Genomic DNA, 18,668 nt, shown 5'->3' on the forward strand with positions numbered 1-18,668 from the left:
AAAATTTGAGTTCCGAATTCTCTGCTTCCCTCTAGTCCCTCCCCTCCCATTGAGAAGACAAGCAATATGACAGCAATGTCACTGATGTGGAATTGACTAATTCCACAATACACTGTCCTCTGGCCTTGCCGTCCTCTCCTGGTATCACAGAGCAAGACACAGCTGCCAGGTAAGCACCAGGTTCAAACTCCTTCTCAGCTCACAGGATCATACAAGAATAGCCTGAGACCTGGAAGGGCTCTTAGGAGCCACCGAGTCTGAGCCCTCATCCTGTGAAGCAGGAAATGGAAGAAGAGGGAGGTTAAGTCACTTGTGCCAGTCCCACTGCTATCAGATGCCTGGGTCCCTGTCCTTCAGGCTCTACTTGCTATCCCAGAGTGCCTCACGGCATCCTCTCTTATTTCTTACTCTTCACTGCCAGAGGAAGCAACAAATCTGTGCTGATCAGGACAGAAATTATCCTCATCCAATCTCAAACTCATCCTTCACTGCTGGGTGACAAAAGGTGTATTCTTCATCACTGACTGGCTCCATCCAAGCCGGCTCTTTCAAGGCTTCCTCCCTTCCTTCCCTCCTCAAGACACCCATGACTCCCCCAACCCTCTTCAACCCTGTTCTCAGTAGGCATCCGAACCGCTTATGTAGGAAGCAGAAGGATAAGGTCCTTCTTTACTTCATGCCCCCAAATCCTCCAACACACCTACCCATCCCGTCCTTCCTCCCTCCTCCCTTGATCTCACTCCCTCCTTGTCTCATCTGATGGCTTTTTGCTTGGTCTTCACCTTCCTTGACTTCATGGTCTTCACCTTCCTTGACTTCTCCATTCACTCCCTTCCACTTAGGGGATGGCTTGTATCCCTAGCACTGCTTTCTCTTGGTTTCCCCTCTTTCCTAATTTCTTATTTCCTTTACTGGTTCATCATCTAGATCCTGCCAGTTAGCATGGGTATTCCCCGGACTTTGTGTCTTTCATCTGATTTTTTCCCTCTTTCTCTCCTCTCTCAGAAATCTCATCAGCTCCCATGGACCCAATCTGGAGCTCTCTACAGATGACTGCCAGGTCCATAGCATTAACCCTAATCTCTCTGCCACAATCCAGGAATACACCCCCAACTGCCTGGTGGCTCCCATGTCCTGCAGGTTTCGCCAACAAATTTTGTCCAGATCACAACTCATGATCTCCTCTGCCAAATCTGTCCCTCTAGTGCTCCCTTCCCTCAGTTTTCCTCATACTATATTTATTTGTTTATGCACATATTCTATCACATTCCCTCACCCACCAGTAGAGGGGTAAGCTCCTGGAGCACAAAGAATCAAAGAATCTCTCTATCTGTCTGTCTGTCTGTCTCTCTCTCTGTCTCTCTCATCTTTGCATCCCCAGTACCTAACACAGTTCCTGGCACATAGTAGATGCTTTAAAACCATGTAATTAAATTATAGATCTACTCATGTGAAGAAATCCAGAAACTGAGGAAGAGAAGCATTGTGGAGAACATTCAGGTGAAGATTAATGGAGGTAGGAATAGTACTGATATTGTCAGTGGAATATAGACCATCTGGGAAGAAACAGGAAAATAGAGGAGCTGCGGAAACAGATCACAGGCCTGGATGGAATGGAGGCATGACAGAGCAGTGATTGGGGAGTTCAATTATTTGTACATCCCCAGGACAGAGTAGGTAATCATTTTGTGATTTGCTTTAATGTTTTCATCTTTCAAAAATCTGAATGAATCTGTTCAAAGAAATGAGTAAATAAAATATATGTGTAAGAGACAGAACTGAGGGCCCATAATAGAGGCTGACATAGTCCTATCAGAACAGTATCAGGTGAGGCAGCTAGTGGATAGAGCACCAGCTCTGGAGTCAGGGGGACCTGAGTTCAAATCTGGCTTCAGACACTTGACACTTACCAGCTGTATGACCCTGGGCAAGTCACTTAACCCTACTGCCTAGCCAAAAAAAAAAAAAGAAGAACACCATCAGGTGTACTAAAACTCTAAGGCTGGAGGTTGGTGAAGAAAATTGACAACATCAAGGGGGAAGATGAGGGGCTTGTACTCTGTTAGGGGAAAGGGGAGGCTCCAAGGAGGGAGAGGACAAGGGAGAGGGGAGGACAATGGTGATCGATGAGGAGGAGAAGGCAGTCAGAGCTGCTCAATTCACATTTTGCTTCTGTTCTCCTTGCCAAGGATAGAACAAAAGTAGATAATAGGGAGGTGATGTTCAAGATGAGTAGAAAGACAGAAAGGGAGCACCTGGCTACCTTTAAGGAGTCCAAGGCACCAGGCCCAGGTTACTGAAAAGAGCTGACAGACTTTAGAAAGGTCACGGAGGATCCAAAGAGAGTTGAGGAGGGTTAAGGTACTAATTTTTTTTTAAAAAAAGGAGAAAATAGAGTCTGCAAATGATAGACCATTGAGGTTGACTTCAAATACTGGAAACATTCTAGAACGAATATAAAGGGATGGTTCATGAAAATTTAGAAATGGAAGCAGTGACCACAAAGAACATGGCTTAACCAAGGCTAGGTCATGCCAGACTAACTTTATTACCTTTTTAAAAAGGGGAGATTAAGGAATGCCATCTAGTCTACTTGGGCTTTTTCAAGGCATTTGATAATTTCTCATGCCATTCTCATGAAAAAGATGGAGAGAAGGCAGTTGGTTTGAAAAAGATCTAGGGGTTTTAGTGGGCCAGCAAACTCGGTACATCAGGAGTCTGATACAGCAGCTGAAAAGGAAAAAGGAAAGAATCTCTAACAGTCAGAGCTGCCCAAAAGTGGCAATGGGATGCCTCTGGGAACAGTGGATTCTCCCCTCACTAGGTCTTCAATCGAAAGCCAGAAGGCCACTTGTTGGAATATTACTGAGGGGCTTTTTGCCCTGGCACCAAGTGGCCCAGCTCATCTATGAGGTCCCTACAGATTCTAAGCTTGTATGGCTCTTTCCTTTCACACTGACTTCATTATTTTAGGTAGAAGTGGCACCACATGCTTTCAGATGGACAGCAAGTCAGGAATCTAAAAATACCCCACCTCCAATATCACCACCATCCTGTACATTCCTCCCTACCCAGAAATCTTTTTCACTTCCAGGGCCAATTTCTATTGTCTCTGGTGTACTGAAGTCTGCCTAGCCAGAAAGGACAGTAACTCTGGCTCAGCATCGCTTGGCACCACCCACTGAACATTGTAAGCCTGTCAAATGTATACCGGGTAGTGCCAGCCCTTATTGCTAACACAAACCAAGGGCCTGGCACTGCCAAACTGTCCCAGTGAGCCTCAGTACAGGGGATGTTTTGCCTTAAAAAAGGCTGGCCACGTGCGCTTTGGCTTCTCGGAAGGAAAGGAATTTTTCCACTTTCAAGGAAAAACAAAACAAAACAAGACAGCAGGTTGTTGGCTAAAGGGAAGGGGTCCGCAGCCTGCGGTCAATTCAAATTCAGGGGGCCAAAGGTTTCCATGGATTCCCTGGAAAGGGGATGTGTGCCAGGGCACTTCTGGAGTCATAGAAGGGATGGGCAGAAGGCCTGGTTGCCAGCAGCCCCACCTATCCCTTGCCTTTGGGCATGCAGAGGGAGTGGTGCTCAAGACCCACCTAAAGTACGTGGGGTGGTGGCAGCTGAGGAACCCAAAATATGCTCCAGGCAGCCACGTGGCCACGTCTTCTGACATGGGCTTCTTTTCAAATTATCAGAAGGAGCAAACATGAACTCCCGTGAGCCAGGAGAAGCAACAGGCTGTGTCTTCCATTAAAAAGGCACTAGACAGGGGCAGCTAGGTGGCACAGTGGGTACAACATCAGTCCTGGAGTCAGAAGGACCTGAGTTGAAAAATCCAGCCTCAACACTTAACATTTATTAGCTGGGTGACCCTGGGCAAGTCATTTAACCCTTATTGCCTCAAAACAAAACCAAGAATATACTAGACATATGGGTCCCAGTAGTGAAAAAACTAGGTACCAGGGCCACCCAGTTTCTGGAATTTTGCCAGCTCTGATGCTTTCTAGCCATGTGACCCTGGGCAATTCAAGTCCAGTCTCTGGGCCTCAGTATCGCTATCTGTAAAACGACAAGACTGGGCTTTCTGCTTTATCACACTCACCTGCCTAGACAAGGCTAATCTAGATTCCCTTAGTAACACAGTCTCTCCCTCGAAATTACTTTGTATCATTCTGAGTGGACTTTGCATTTTTTATATACAATATTCTCCCTTAAAGCCAGGAAGTGTTCCGTTTTTGTATCTGCACACCAAACAGAGCGTCTGGAACTAGAGGTGCCACACAGGTTCTTCCTGGTTGATTGACAGTTGAGTAGAACGTAAGCCCCTTGAGAGCAGCGACTTTTCACTCTGTCTGCATCTGAGCATGCAGCACATTGCCTGGCACCTCACAGGGGCTTAATCAGTGTTTCTGGGTTGGTTGACAGATATGTGTACATGCTACAGAAGAAAAAGGCTGGGAGGGGGGCGGAGTGAGGAGGGAAGGATCTGTTTGATTTTTGCCTTTCCATAGCCCCTACAGGCCCAGCAGAGTGCCAGGGATGAAGTGATTAAAAAACACCATCCTTTCCTCCTAAGCAGGCTGGACCCCATCTCGAGGCGATCCCAGAGATTCCACAGTCTGCTCCCAGCATCCAGGTGAAAAGCCACTGAAAAGCCTGACTTCACGGACCTGCCCCTTCCCAGAAGACGTCGAGAGGTTCTTCCTGTATGATGGTTCACCCAAACATTTGTCAGCATCTACCTGGTCCCGTGTGTCTTCTAGTCAGTCCCAGAGAATGGGCTGAAGGGTTCTCTTGGTCCAGAGTCTCCGGGCCCATCTCTTTCAGGGCCTTTAAAAAGCCTCTGGTGAACAATCTACAATGTGTGTAGTGTGTGTGTTACACGTGGACACCATCCTAAAGGGAGAAAAGAAGCCAGATTCTTCCTCCTGCTTTGAGCTGGTCCACTCCAGGCAGCCCTGAGTGCCAGAAGCCCCTGGGTACCGCAGAGATGGGCACTGGACGAACAGAGGCAGCTCGGGCGAGTTGAGCTACCACGGAGCCCACAGAAGAAGGAAAGGGCTGGCCCCACACCAGAGATCTGGCTGGAGGAAATGAGTCAGGAGGGCAAACTCCAAGGCTAAGGCTTTTGTTTTCTAAATGGATGCTTCAGATTTTAAAATGGAAATCTTAGCATCAAGATTTGGGATTTAAACTGCCCCTAGGGAACACAAACAACATTAATATTGGCAAGAATCAGCCAGCTCTGGCTGGATCTGGCCCATGGGCTGTAATTTGCTGACTCCTAGCCTGGTGAAGAGCCAGTCTCAGAGCATGGAAGACCTAGGTTCAAGTGTCTGACATACACTGGCTGTGTGACCCTGGCCAAGTCACTTAATCCTCCTAGTGTTCTAAGACTAGAAGATGCTGCTGTATACTGGTAAAGGGCATTTCCTTGCCAGCAAATTTCCTAAACTGACACATCACAAGTCAAACTAAAGAAAAAATGTTAACGTGCGCCGGTCACTAGAAACACAAAGCGGGGAAAAGCTTTGTTCTCAAGCTTCCATTGTACTGCTTAGGAGAATTGATTTTATAATACTGTAGAATGCCATTCATAGGCTCATCAGCCTGCAATGAGAAGGGGCCTTGGAGGCAGCCAAGTTTTACCCTTTCACTTTACAGATAAGGAAACAGAAGTCATCTTCCCAGGGCCACACACAGGGCTGACTGACACCAGGGCAGGCTGCCCCATGCTGGCATGAGTAAGGAAGGGCTGCTCACCCACCTCTCCAGACACAGTTATGTTCACAGGCAGTGACAGGCTTGGCTAGGAACGTGAGTGCCAGCTCGACCAGCTGGCCTCATTTGCTCACTGACCCAACCAAGCTGCACATCCTCAGACCTTACTCCTACACAGAATGAGATGGGAGAAGGCCTCCCCCTCAGCCCAGTGTGAGATGGTACAAAGAGCACTGGGTTCAAATCCTACCTGTTACTTCCTACCTAGATGACCTCAAACAAATGACTTCACCTCCTAGGGTCTCAGTTTCTCCATCTGTAAAATGAGCAGGTCAGATTATAAAGCCTCTGATGTCCCTTCTAGCATTAAGTACATGGTTCTTGATCCACCCCTGAAATATTCAAACCTACTTTATTGCTATTTAAGCAGTAGCTCTCCCTTCAGTTCTGATAAGAGGAAGATAAGTCCATTGTTCAGATTTGACAGCCTTTCCCTACAAACTTGCCTAGCTCAGGGTATTAGAGGAGACAGTGAGATGTGCAGAATCCAGCAGTTTGGGGGGTGGGGGGATGGGCAGGAGAGGCCCTGCAGAAGGGTTTCCAGATCTTGTCAGATCCTTAATACCATCTAGGATGCTAAGGAACCCTGGAGTGGTTTTTGCCATAGCCCTCCTAGAGGCGGCCCCATATCTACCCCATGGCTCATTCTCCCACAGGGTGCCAGGAACCCCACCCACCAAACACATGCCAGACTTCTCTAAACCAAAAACAAAACTCAAAAAAAAAAAAGCCCCAACAGATGCCCTTTCTGGACCCTAGAGACCATGGTTTGCCTAGAACTTTGCCCACTGCCCCCGCCCAGCAAAGCTGGTGATTCCCCAAAGTCCAAAGAGGGCCAAGGGCTCAGCCTAAGAGAAGATACCAGGCAGAGCCAAGTACCACCCTGTGCCTCACACCCTCACTCTCAATAGCAACAGATGAGCCATTTAGAAAAATAATTTTAGATTGCAGAAATATGCCCCGGGGGAGGGGCATGTTCTGTCTCTGGTTCTCTCCCAACCAAGAATGAAGCTGGTTTTCGAAAAATGCATTTCAACAGCAATCTCCTCCAGGTTCCTTGAAACTGTCAAACTCTCCCTTGAAACTCCCCCATCCTGGCTTGATGCTAGGAAATCTGGGCCTTTCAGAGGGTCAAGTCCCTGGGAAGTTACTGCTCTGATCCATTTTTGCATAGGAATTGAAAAAGGGTAGGGGTACCCGCCTCGGGATCCACACGGGCCCTTTCAGGCACCATGGGAGGCTGGGATATGCACAGGAGGCTCTGCCCGCCCCGGCCGCCTGCAAGGGCTCCTGGGTGATCCTGGGCAGGCGGAAGTATGCATGGCACACCGCAGGCCTGGCCCACAAGCTGTCAGACGCAGCTCCCCTCCCCACCCCCACTCCTGGGAAGCCTGGGCCTCCTCTGGCCAGTGGGCAGGGGAGGCCGGCAGCGCCTGCCACTGCCTCGTGTCCTGACAAGCCCTGGACACTTGCAGCTCCCACCCCAGGCTCTAGGGCAAACCCAACCACACCCAGCCCGAAAAGCCCCAGAACCGGGATTCCGAGATCCCGAGCTCTGCTGCAGCTGGCTACCTGTCTGACCTTCAGCAAATCCCTCCCCGACCCCCATCTGGGCTTCACTTTCCTCCTCATAAAAATGCCTCGAGGTTGGCCTGGCAGTCCCCCAGGGTCTCCGGGCCATATCAATGCTAGATGCTCCAGCTCTTCTCAAAAAAAAAAAAAAAAAGGGAAGACCGAGGTCATCTGGCCTCCGGAGATGTGGGGAGGAGTTCTTACCTGACAGCCGCCAACCTCTCTCCCCCTCCACCTCGGGGTGCCGCGTCCCTAGGCGAGCCTGGAGCAGAGGGGCGGGCAGGCTGGCAGGCCGCTGCTGAGGCGGCCCACCGGGGTTGGTGTCCCCCTCCCCGTGTGACGCCCTCCCCATACTCACGGCGGGGGCGTCGCTGCTGGTGTACCGAAGCACGATGTGGAAGGGCTGGTGGGGCTGCAACGCGCCGGGGAGGCTGATGGTCAGGGATGAGCCGTAGTCCGTGAAGGGCTCCACCCGGAAGAGCAGAGGGTGGCAGGGCCCCGGCGGCGCGCCCGGAAAAGTGGGCAGGGGCGGCGGGGGGCTGGGTGCCGGAGGGGGTTCGGGGTCTGGAGGCTGGCCGGCGTCGGGGCAGGGGCCGATCGCAGGGTCCGGAGGCTGGCCGGCGTCGGGGCAGGGGCCGAGCACAGGGTCCGGAGGCTGGCCGGCGTCGGAGGAGTGTCCGAGCACAGCTTCGGGTGGCTGGCCGGCGTCGGGGCAGGGGCCGAGGGCAGGGTCTGGCGGCTCGGCGGGGTCCAGGCCGCGGGGCGGGGCGCAGCAGGGCGCGGGGCCCGGGCGCTCGCCGGCGGAGCGGGGCGCCGGGCTCAGGCCTGGCTCCGAGTCCGGGTCCGGGTCCGGGTCCGGATCCGGGTCCGGGTCCGGGTCCGGGTCGGGCGCGAAGGAGAAGGCGCAGGGCGGCTGGCCCGGCGCGGCGGGCCGGTAGGCAGCCGAGTGGAGGCGCACGGCGGGGTGCACGTCGAGCACGAGCGCCGGGGGCCCGGGCCGCAGCGCGCACAGCTCCAGCACCAGGCAGCCCGCCAGCTCCCGCGCGGCCGGCCGCAGCTCGAGCCCCAGCTGCAGATGGCGCAGGCGGAAGAGCTGCGAGCTGGCGGCCGAGGCCACGTCCGGGGCGGCCGCCGGGGCCGCAGCCGCCACCGCAGCAGACGCGGCCGCAGCCGCCGCAGTCTCGGGCCCCGCGGCCCCCGGCCCCTTGCGGCAGCAGCACTGGGCCGCCATGGGCCGGGGCCGGGGCCGGAGCCGGAGCCGGGGGCGCGGCCGGGGGGCGGGGGCCGGGGCCGGAGCCGGGGCCGGGCGGGCCGGAGCCGGGCCGGGGCCGGGGCCGGCGCTATGTGAAATCCATGGGCGGGCAGGGCCTTCCGGAGGGAGCCGGGGCCGGGCCGGGGCCGGGGCCGGGCGGGGCCGGGCGGGGCGGGGCCGGGGCCGGGGCCGGGGGCCGGAGGCGGGGCGCGGGGCGCGGGGCGGGGCTGCGGCCCGCCGGGAGCGGAGAGCGGGGAGGAGGCGGGGGCGGCCCAGGCTGCTCAGACCGTCCCCGGAAGTCTCCGGCGCGGAGATGGCCGGGCCCAGGCGTGGGCTCCCGGGTCCGGATCCCCGCGGAGCCCAGGGCCGGCTGTGCTCCCCTGGGGCCCTGTGCGCGCGCCCGGCTGGGTGGGGAGAAGGAAGGGAAGGAGAAGTGGGGGAGGCGAGGGGAGGAGGAAGGAGAAGAGGAGAAGGGCCGGCCCCTGGGGAGGCGCGTCTGTCCGCCTGGCCCACTCCTCCGGCTCTACGTTCACCGACGGGCCCCGGGGATCAGGGGTCTCCGAGAGTGGCAGCTGGAGACAGAGAGCCAAGGGAATTATGGGCTCTCCGGACCTGGGAGGGTCCTTAGAAGCCACCTAGTGACAGTCTGGTGTCCCGGGTGACATGAGGACACACGTTCAAATCCTGGTCCCGCTGCTTACTTAGAGAGGTAACCTGAGGCCTGGGCTCCGAGACAAGCCCCGTTCCCAAGCCGGCCCTGGATAAAGCATCCTGTACGGTAAAATAAGGGAATTGGACCTCTGACCGTCTCTGACAGTCTGAACCAACGCGCTCTGCTCCTCCTGACGACGTCAGTCTCACTTCAGAGAACTTGGGCTAAGATCATTGTTCTACTGCTTGGGAAAGTGGTCCTGTAATCCAAATCTTACTGTCCCTCCCTTTTACAGATGAGGAAACTGAGGCACAGAGAGAGGAAATGACTTGCCCAGAGACAGACAGCAAATGGGCCTCCGGAGGGGGACTCCTGACCTCTACTCAGTCCGCTGTTCTTCCCACCACACTGCTTTTCCGTTCCTCTCATCTCCCCTCCCCACAACAGCTGACTGAAAGCATTCAAAAACTCCGAGTTCTTGGCTAGAAAGCTGCCTGTGGATTTCAGCAATCAGGCCTGTTTTGTTTTGTCTTTCTAATGTACTAAGGTCATACCATCTAGAGAGCACCTCAGACATACTTTCTTTAAGGAGGGGTAGCCTAATTCCAAGAGACACCTGGGTTTGGAGTCAAAAAGACTTGTTTCCTTTCACCTCCTATATTCCATGTAACCCTGGACAGATCTCTTGAGAGCCTCCATTTCCTGTCTGGAAAATGCACAAAATAAATCACCTCCCTTACAGAGCCAGGCTTTAAACCCTATTGTTGTTCAGTTAAGTCCAATTCTTCATGACCCCTTTCGGGTTTTCTTGGCAAAGATAATGCAGTGGTTTGCCATTTTCTTCTCTAGATCGTTTGACAGCTGAGGAAACTGAGGCAAATGGGGTTAGGTGACTTGCCCAGGGTCATACACCTGCCAGATTTGAACTATTGCCAGTAGAAATAGCAGCTATCACCACCTTCATCCTCTTTGGGAGCACCAGTTTGCAGTCTTCTTCTGATGTTCAGATCAATTAGGATTAGAGGCAGGGTATGGTTCTGGATAAAGAGCTGGTCTCAAGCCCAGGAGATGTGGATTAGAGCCCTATCTCTGACTCCTAAAGACTGGGTGGCCTGGGACAAATCACAACCTCTAGGGGCTCTGGTCATCTGAGGAAAGAGAATTAATATTTAGTAAGAGCTCACTGCGTGCGGGCTCTGTGCTAAGCACTTCATAAATATTTTCTCATTTGAGCCTCACAACAACCTTGTGAGGGAGTGGCTATTATTATCCTTTCTTTACAGATGAGGAAACTGAGGCAGACAGATTACTTGACTTTCCCACAGTCACACAGCTAGGAAATGTGTGAGGCTGGATTTGAACTCAGGTTGTCCTGACTCCAGGCCCCGTATTCTATTCACTGTGCTACCAGCTGCTTCTAAGACTTGAAGTTCAAGGAAAGGTGCTGACCCGCCTTGGTAGAGGGAGTCTCCTTCCTTGGCATGACTTCCCTCTGCCAAGGAAATTCCAGGTCTGCCCAGTCCCTTTCATATTGGGAGACATTGGTTGTCCAAGGTCACTTAGAGAAAAGATACCCTCGATACTGTGATGATGAATGTGGAAACCCCAGCTGGGCCACATACGACCAAGTAACTTCACCTCCTCAGGCCTCAGTTTCCTACTTTGTAAAACTAGGAAATCACTAGGCCTGTGATTATGCAACATCATGCTCCTTATATCGGTTAATCTCTCTGAGCCCTAGGTTCCTTATCTACAAAATGAAGGGGACTGGACTGGCTGGCTTCCAAGGCCCCTTCTAGCTCAGCTTCTGTATTTCCCGATCCTTGGACCAGTCCAAGGAGCTTATCCAAGAGATATTTCATGGCTGCCCTTTGTGACTTCACTCTTACTGCCCACGAAGACCAGGTCTTTGGGGCTCTTCTTTGCCCTATCCATTCAACAAAGCTTTGCTAAATTCTTGCCGAAAGCCAGTGTTTCTGATAAAGGCCTCATTTCTAAAATATGTAGAGAACTGAGTAAAATGTATAAGAATACAAGTCATTCCCCAGTTGATGTGTTCAAAGGATATGAACAATTTTCAGATGAAGAAATTAAAGCTACCTATAATCATATGAAAAGATGCTCTAAATCACAATTGATTAGAGAAATGCAAATCAAAACAACTCTGAGGTACCACCTCACACCTATCAGACTGGCTAATATGACAGAAAAGGAAAATGATAAATGTTGGAGAAGATGTGGGAAAATTGGAACACTAATGCATTGTTGGTGGAGTTGTGAACTGATTCAACCATTTTTGTTAAATAAATTTATTTATTTTTAGTTTTCAACATTCACTTCCACAAATTTTTGAGTACCAGATTTTCACCCCATCCCACCCCTCCCCCCACCCCAAGATGGCATGCATTCTGAATATCCCTTCCCCTAGTCTGTTCTCTCTTCTATCTCTCCCCTTCTTTATCCCCTTCCCCTTCTATTTTCCTGTAGGGCAGGATAGACTTCTGTACCCCATTTCCTGTATTTCCTGTTTCCCAGTAGCATGTGAAAACATGTTTTTAAACATATGTTTTTAAAACTTTAGGTTTCAAATTTTCTGTCTTCCTCCCTCCCCACCCACCCTCATTGAAAAGGCAAGTAACTCAATATAGGTTGTACATGTGCAGTTATGCAAAACACTTCCATAGTAGACATGTTGTGAAAAACTAGCTCTATTTCCCTTAATCCTATCCTGCCCTCCCATTTATTCTATTCTTTCTTTTGACCCTGTCCCTCCTCAGAAGTATTTACTTCTGATTACCCCCTTTCCCAATCTGCCCTCCTCTCTATCATCCCCCTGCTCTCTTGTCCCCTTCTCCCCCTATTTTCCTGTAAGGTAAGACAGATTTCCATACCCAATTGAGTGTGTGTTATTCCCTCTGTAAGCCAAATCCTATGAGAATAAGATTCACTCATTCCCTCTCACCTTCCCCCATTTCCCCTCCACTGTAGAGACTTTTCCTTTCTGTTTTTTTTTTTGTGAGATAATTTACCCCATTCTACCTCTCCCTTTCTTCTTCTCTGAGTATAATCCTCTCTCATCCCTTAATTTTATTCTCCAGATATGACCCCTTAATCTTCAACTTACCCTGTGCCCTCTATCTATCTATCTATCTATCTATCTATCTATCTATCTACCTGTCTATATATACATACATATAATTGTTTTCCTCCAACTACCCTAATACTGACAAAGGTCTCATGAGTTATAAATATCACCTTTCCATGCAGGAATGTAAACAGTTCAATCTTACTAAGTCTCTTATGATTTCTCTTTCCTGTTTACCTCTTCATGTTCCACTTGAGTCCTGTATTTGAAAGTCAGATTTTCTATTCAGCTCTGGTCTTTTCCTCAGGAATGCTTGGAAGTCCTCTATTTCACTGAATGTCCATTTTTACCCCTGAAGGATTATACTCAGTTTTGCTGGGTAGGTAATTCTTGGTTGTTGATTCAACCATTCTAAAGCATAATTTGAAACTATGACCAAAGGACAACCAGACTGTGCATGCTCTTTGATCCAGCAATACCACTAGGGCTGTATCCCAAAGAGATCATAAAAAAGGGAAAAGGACCCATGTGTACAAAACTGTTTATAGCGGCTCTTTTTTGGGGTGGCAAAGAATTGGAAATTGAGGGGATGCCCATCAATTGGGGAATGGCTGAACAAGTTGTGGTATATGAATCTAATGGAATACCATTATGCTATAAGGAATGATGAGCAGGCAGATTTCAGAAAAACCTGGAAAGATTTACATAAACCGATGCTGAGTGAAGTGAGCAGAACCAGGAGAATGCTGTACACAGTAACAACATTGTGCGATGACTAACTTTGATACTTAGCTCTTCTCAGCAATGCAATGATCCAAGACAATTCCAAAAGACTCATGATGGGAAATGCTAACCACATCCAGAGAAAGAACTATGGAGGCTGAATGCAGATCAAAGTGGACAGTTTTCTCTCTCTCTTTTTTCTTTCTTGTGGTTTCTCGCTTTTGTTCTGATTCTTCTTTCACAATGTGACTAATGTGGAAATATGTTAAATATGATTGTACACGTATAGACTATATCAGATTGCTTGCTGTCTTGGGGAGGGGAGAGGGAATGGAAGGAGGGAGAAAATTTTGGAACTCAGAATTTTACAAAAATGAATGTTGAAAACTATCTTTATATATAATTGGAAAAAAAATACTGTTAAGGAAAAAAAAATTCCTGCTGATGCCAAGGCACCTCCTGAGCTGAGACAAAGAGGGACAGTGCCACCTCTACCCCCTCCAAGTACAATGCCCTCAGAGGAGCACACACACCACAGATGCAAAGTGATTTTAGTAGACATCTTACTAAGGGTGTTTCTGTGGAAAAGCACTGACTGGCTCTGAAGTCAAAGTCCCTAGATTCCAATCTGAACTACATGTGTGATCTTGGACAGGGCATGTGACCTTTCTGAGTCTCAGTTTCCTCTTTTATAAAATCAGAGGGTTGGACTAGAAGATCTGAGGTCCCTTCCAGCTCTTAACCTATGATCTTAATGAAACATCCCACAGTTTCAGCGTCAGTGACAGACCATTCTAAGAGCAGATATAAAGAAATCTCAGAGGGACAGCTCTCATAATGGGGGTGGGGTGTGGGGAGGGTTGGAAAAGGTCTCTTGCAACAGGTCCAATCTGAACTGAGTCTTGAAGGCAGTCAGGAGGCAGAGACGAGGAGAGGCTTGAGGGACAGCCAATTAGAGATGAGATGTCGAAAGGTGAAATCAGTGGGGCCTTGGCAGCAGATTGTCTATGGGGGTGAGAGACACTCACAACTTCAGCTTTTCCATGGCCCCATTGCAGGCAGTTCTCATAGTCCTCCTAAGGCTTCTCCTCCAGATTACACATCCTCACTCCTGTCAATGGGCCCTAATACTGCCTTTTGCCATCCTGGTCCCTCTTTTCTGGACACTCTCTAGCTAATCATGGTCTATATTAAAATGTGGCTCCCAGAACAGAACAAAGCCCCCTTAGATAGGGTTTTACCAGGATAGACCATGTGGGGGGCACCCCGCTTTCCTGGACACTCCTGGAGGCCTAAGATTCTGATCAGTTTGGGCAGCTCCCCCATCACTCTGGTGATTCATCATATGCTTCTGGCCATTAACATCTCCAGGTCTCCTGCAGATGCATTTTTCTTAATCCTGTCTCCCCCACCTTGGACTTACGAGGGAGATTTCTTAAAACCCAAGTGTAAGACTTTTCATTTGTCCCTAGAATAAACCATGTTATTTGGGTCAATGCAACGCACTAACCCAAATATATTATTTTGGATAGGGACTCAGTCATCTGACAACTTGCCTTAATTTTTCATCTGCAAATCTGATAAAGCATGCCATTTATTGCTTTATCCAAGTCAATAACACAAATCTTAAACAAAAGAGGGCCAAAGACAGGGCCTTAGGGCTCTAGAGGCCTTCCAAGATGACCTTGAATTACTCTTTGGCCCCTCCAGTAAATCTTTGTTATTATCTAACTCACATCTTTCCATCTCATCCATAAGAATAAATTAAACATGTCATCAAATATTCATAAGATGAAGTCTAAATTACTAATGAAAGATAAATACAAATCACAACAATTCTAAGGTTTTGCCTCCCACCCAGAAAATTTGGTTAAAATGACAAAAGATGGGAATAATCTATACTAGAGGGGGTGTGGAAAGAAAAACACTATTGCATTGTTGGTAGAGTTGTGGGAAACAACATTCTGGGGAACAATTTGGAATTTTGTGATTAACGTAACTAAAATGCCCATACCCTTTGACCAAGGGATGCCACTGCTAGGAACATATCCCAGGAAGATCACTGACAAAATAGAAAAGCTCCATACACTCTGTATACACCAAAATATTTATAGTGGCACTTTTCGTGATAGCAAAGAAGTGGAAAAAAGTAGATGCCCAATGGTTGGGGAATAACTGACCAATCTGTGGGCTGTGAATGTAATGGAATTTTCCTGTGCTGTAACAAATGATGAAGATGATGAATACAGAAGCTTTGCAAGACTTATATGAAACTGATGGAAAGTGAAGTGGGTAGAGCTGGGGAAATTGTATATAAAATGGCTACAACCATGTAGACTGAAAGAATACAGGGATGGGAGAAGGCCAGTTTGGCTGGATCATGGAATGTAGAGGATTAATATGTAGTAAGACTGAAAAGGTAGGTTGAGGCCAGGTTGTAAGACAATCCGTTGATTTCAAACTAACTTCCACCAGTGGAGAGGAAGTGGTTGGGGGTGTCAAGGAAGACCGCAAGAAAGAGTAGAGTGTAAATTTGAAGAGAAGAGGGGATGATATCAAAAGGGACAAGGGATTAAGAAACAACTAAAGAACAGTCCCTTAGACTTGGGATACAGGGCCCTCCCTACTACACCCAGCTGTCTCCATCAAGAAGTCCTATTCCTAAAAAGAGAGTCTAAAGCAAGAATTCCCAACTAGAGTCCATGAACCATTTTTAAAAATTGATAACTGTATTTCAATAAAATTGGTTTCCTTGGTAATTTTATTTTAAGCACTTAAAAAATATTACTCTGAAAGGGCTTCACCAGGCTGCCCAAGGGATCCATGACACACCAAAAGGGGTTGAAGAGAAGGGAGTAAGAAAGAGACTATGGTGAAAGAGGCCTTACAAATTCATCTCAGTTTCAGAGAACAGGTGAGGTAGAAGGGACTGAATGTGGAGGAGTCAGTACTGCACTCTTAGATGAGTTTGCAGAGGAACTCGTGCTTCCAAGAGAAGTTTCTTTAGCCCTGGCCACCATGCCTTTCAATGTAGTCTAACGTTACTTCAGATTTATTGTTATTCTCTCTTCACTAAATACTTTTCTATTTGATCTGTGGTTCTCCTATGGTCTGAGAGTAGAAAGCATTGCTCTGTGGGGGCTTTAACTCTGATTTGCTTACTTGATTACCCAGGATATCCCCCATTCAACCTAGTAAAGGTAGGCAAGCGCTCCAGGGACAGAGTTCTCAGGAGGCTTTCAGGAGATTCATGTTACACAAGGTATAATTCAAATGGGCGTGGTGGCTCAAAATGATCAAAGCAATAAGGTCTTCATTACATCAGCACCTAACAGTTATGATCCCATGACACTCTAATCTACTTTGTACAACTCTGTAGATTAGACTTCAGCATGGTGGTCCCCAATGATTACTCAGCCATGGCCTTTTCTTACCAAAATTCCAACCTGTGGTTTCCCAGGGAGCTTCTTGTGAGTCTGAAATGACCTGGAGAATTCTGGGACAAGATGAAACTGAGGCAGGTAACAATAATGAACTGGCATGAGCTATTGCAACACAGCATGTTTTGACAGGCAGGAAAAGTGAGGCAGCCTAGTGGACTAAAGTCAGGAGACCTGGGTTTAAACCCCAGCCCTGCTACTTACTTACTATCTGTCTCACCTTGGAAAGGGCAGCAGGTAGCGTGCTGGGCCTGAAGTCGAGAAGACTCTTCTTCAATCTGGCCTCAGACACTTCCTAGCTCCATCACTGTGGGCAAGTCACTTAACCCTGTTTGCCTCAGTTTCCTCGTGTGTAAAATGAACTGGAGAAGAACATGGCAAACCACTCCAGCATCTCTGCCAAGAAAATCCCAAATGAGAGTTGGACATGACTGAACATCAACACCAGGAAAAGCGAATTCCCCTTTCTGGGTCTCTACTTGTTATGTTGTTATCATTGTTCTAACTTGTTATGTTGTTATGAGAGGGTTGGTTTGGATAACTTCTGAGGTCCATTTGAGTTATAAATCCTATGATTCCTAAGACCTGTGTGCCTCCCAAAGCAGCATTAATATTAACACAGGAACAGCTTGAGAACTGGAAAAGACTTTAGAGGTCAAGGTCAGTTAGGGACCATTGCTCCTTCCATCACCCTGCAGTTTCCAGCTGTGGAAGCAAAAAGGGCCAGAATACTGCTCGGAGAACATGGGGCAGACATGCTGGGTCTCTGAGAACAGGATGAAATGCTCCTATGAACACTGGTCATGCCCTCTGACCCAGTGATCTAGACACATACCCCAAGTCAAAGACAGAAAGACTCCATCTGTACCAAAATATTAACAGCATCAATTTTTTCGGGGTGTGTGATAGCAAAACAAAACAGTTAGAAACCAAGTGAAAGCCGATCCACTGGAGAATTTCTGAATGAGCTGGGATGTATGATAGTGGAGCCCAGGGCTTAGGTTCATGTGGAGCAGGTTCGATCTCAGAGGTAGACCTCATTGTTGTTCAGTTGTTTCCCTCAAGTCCAAATCTGTGTGACCCCATTTGGGGTTTTCTTGGCAAAGACAGTTCTCCAGCTCGTTTTTGCTGTTGTTCAGTCATGTCCAACTCTTCAGACTCCATGGACCACAGCACACCAGGCCTTCCTATCCTCCACTGTCTCCCAAAGTCTGTCCAAGTTAATGTTCTTTGTTTCCATGACTTATCCTCTGTCGTCCCCTTTTCCTTTTACCTTCAATCCTTCCCAACATCAGGCTCTTTTCCAATGATTCCCATCTTCTCATTATGTGGCCAAAGCATATAAGCTTCAGCTTCACTATTTGACCTTTCAGTGAATAAACTGAAAATGAGGCAAACAGCCTTAAGTGACTTGCCCACAGTCACATAGCTAGTGAGTGTCTGTGGCTGGATTGAACTCAGGGCTTCTTGACTGTAGGCCTAGCACTCTATCTGCTGTGCTACCTGCTTATTCTCAGACGCGGGCTTAGAAGATTTTTTTTTTTACTTTTATGCCTCCAACCAAAGTTTACTCTGGAAAATCTCTAAATATAACATAGAAAGTTTTTGTTTCCACAAATGTGAGCAACAGGTCCCCCAGTCCTTTTACAAGCATTCAAGGTAACAAAAACATATTGGCTAAAGGACAGCCTTTATTTCATCTCACAGAAAACATAGAAGTTTCAAAGTGCTCACAGGAGACCTAAAGAGATACAGAAAACACATCAAGCATGTGATTACTTAACACAGTTCCATCTCTGTTGGATTCCCCTCTTCTACCCGTGTCCCAGACTATTGACTCAGAACCACTTCATGTGCTGAACTTATCTTGGAAAGGACTCAGCTCAGGGCTGTCAGCAGAGCAACATCTTCAGAGAGTAAAATCACCCTCTTCCATAGGACAGGCAATCCCCCTTTCCATCTGGCTGGCACTGTCTGCACAACTCAGAGTCAAGTACACGTCGTCTGCCTCCCCACATTGTGAGGGTAGTCTCTTGTTGCTTTTCCAGTTTCTGAGGCCAAACAGATGATCTTTTCTTCCTAAGAAGTTCACTGCTCAGGAACTTTATCTTCTCTTTCTAGAAGGAATGACATCCCAATTCTTAAATTTAGGGTCTATCCCCA

General features: G+C 48.6%; 1 protein-coding gene and 1 long non-coding RNA gene across 3 annotated transcripts in view; one reads left to right on the top strand and one right to left on the bottom strand.

Annotated features, from left to right (window-relative positions):
• The window catches only part of RNPEPL1 (arginyl aminopeptidase like 1), a 35,208-nt gene extending 26,609 nt beyond the window's left edge, over positions 1-8,599 (bottom strand). The window contains exons 1-2 of one of the 2 annotated variants that reach the window (XM_078154661.1): positions 8,008-8,599; positions 7,712-7,965 (exon numbers count right to left, since the gene is read on the bottom strand). In XM_078154661.1, coding sequence (XP_078010787.1) covers positions 7,712-7,965; positions 8,008-8,584 — 831 coding nt within the window. In that variant the 5' untranslated portion in view covers positions 8,585-8,599. Of the gene's footprint in view, positions 1-7,711 lie in introns of both variants that reach the window. The other variant, XM_021005625.2, reaches the window with a different exon arrangement.
• A 215-nt stretch (positions 8,600-8,814) lies between these two features.
• LOC144457467 (uncharacterized) lies at positions 8,815-11,587 on the top strand. Its single transcript, XR_013486788.1, has 2 exons — positions 8,815-9,455; positions 9,553-11,587. It is a non-coding gene; the product is annotated as an uncharacterized LOC144457467 (long non-coding RNA).
• The last annotated feature ends 7,081 nt before the right edge of the window (positions 11,588-18,668 follow it).

The sequence above is a fragment of the Phascolarctos cinereus genome, unplaced genomic scaffold (assembly GCF_003287225.1).
Source record: "Phascolarctos cinereus isolate Bilbo 61053 unplaced genomic scaffold, phaCin_HiC Scaffold_5;HRSCAF=322, whole genome shotgun sequence".
Lineage (NCBI taxonomy): Eukaryota > Metazoa > Chordata > Mammalia > Diprotodontia > Phascolarctidae > Phascolarctos > Phascolarctos cinereus.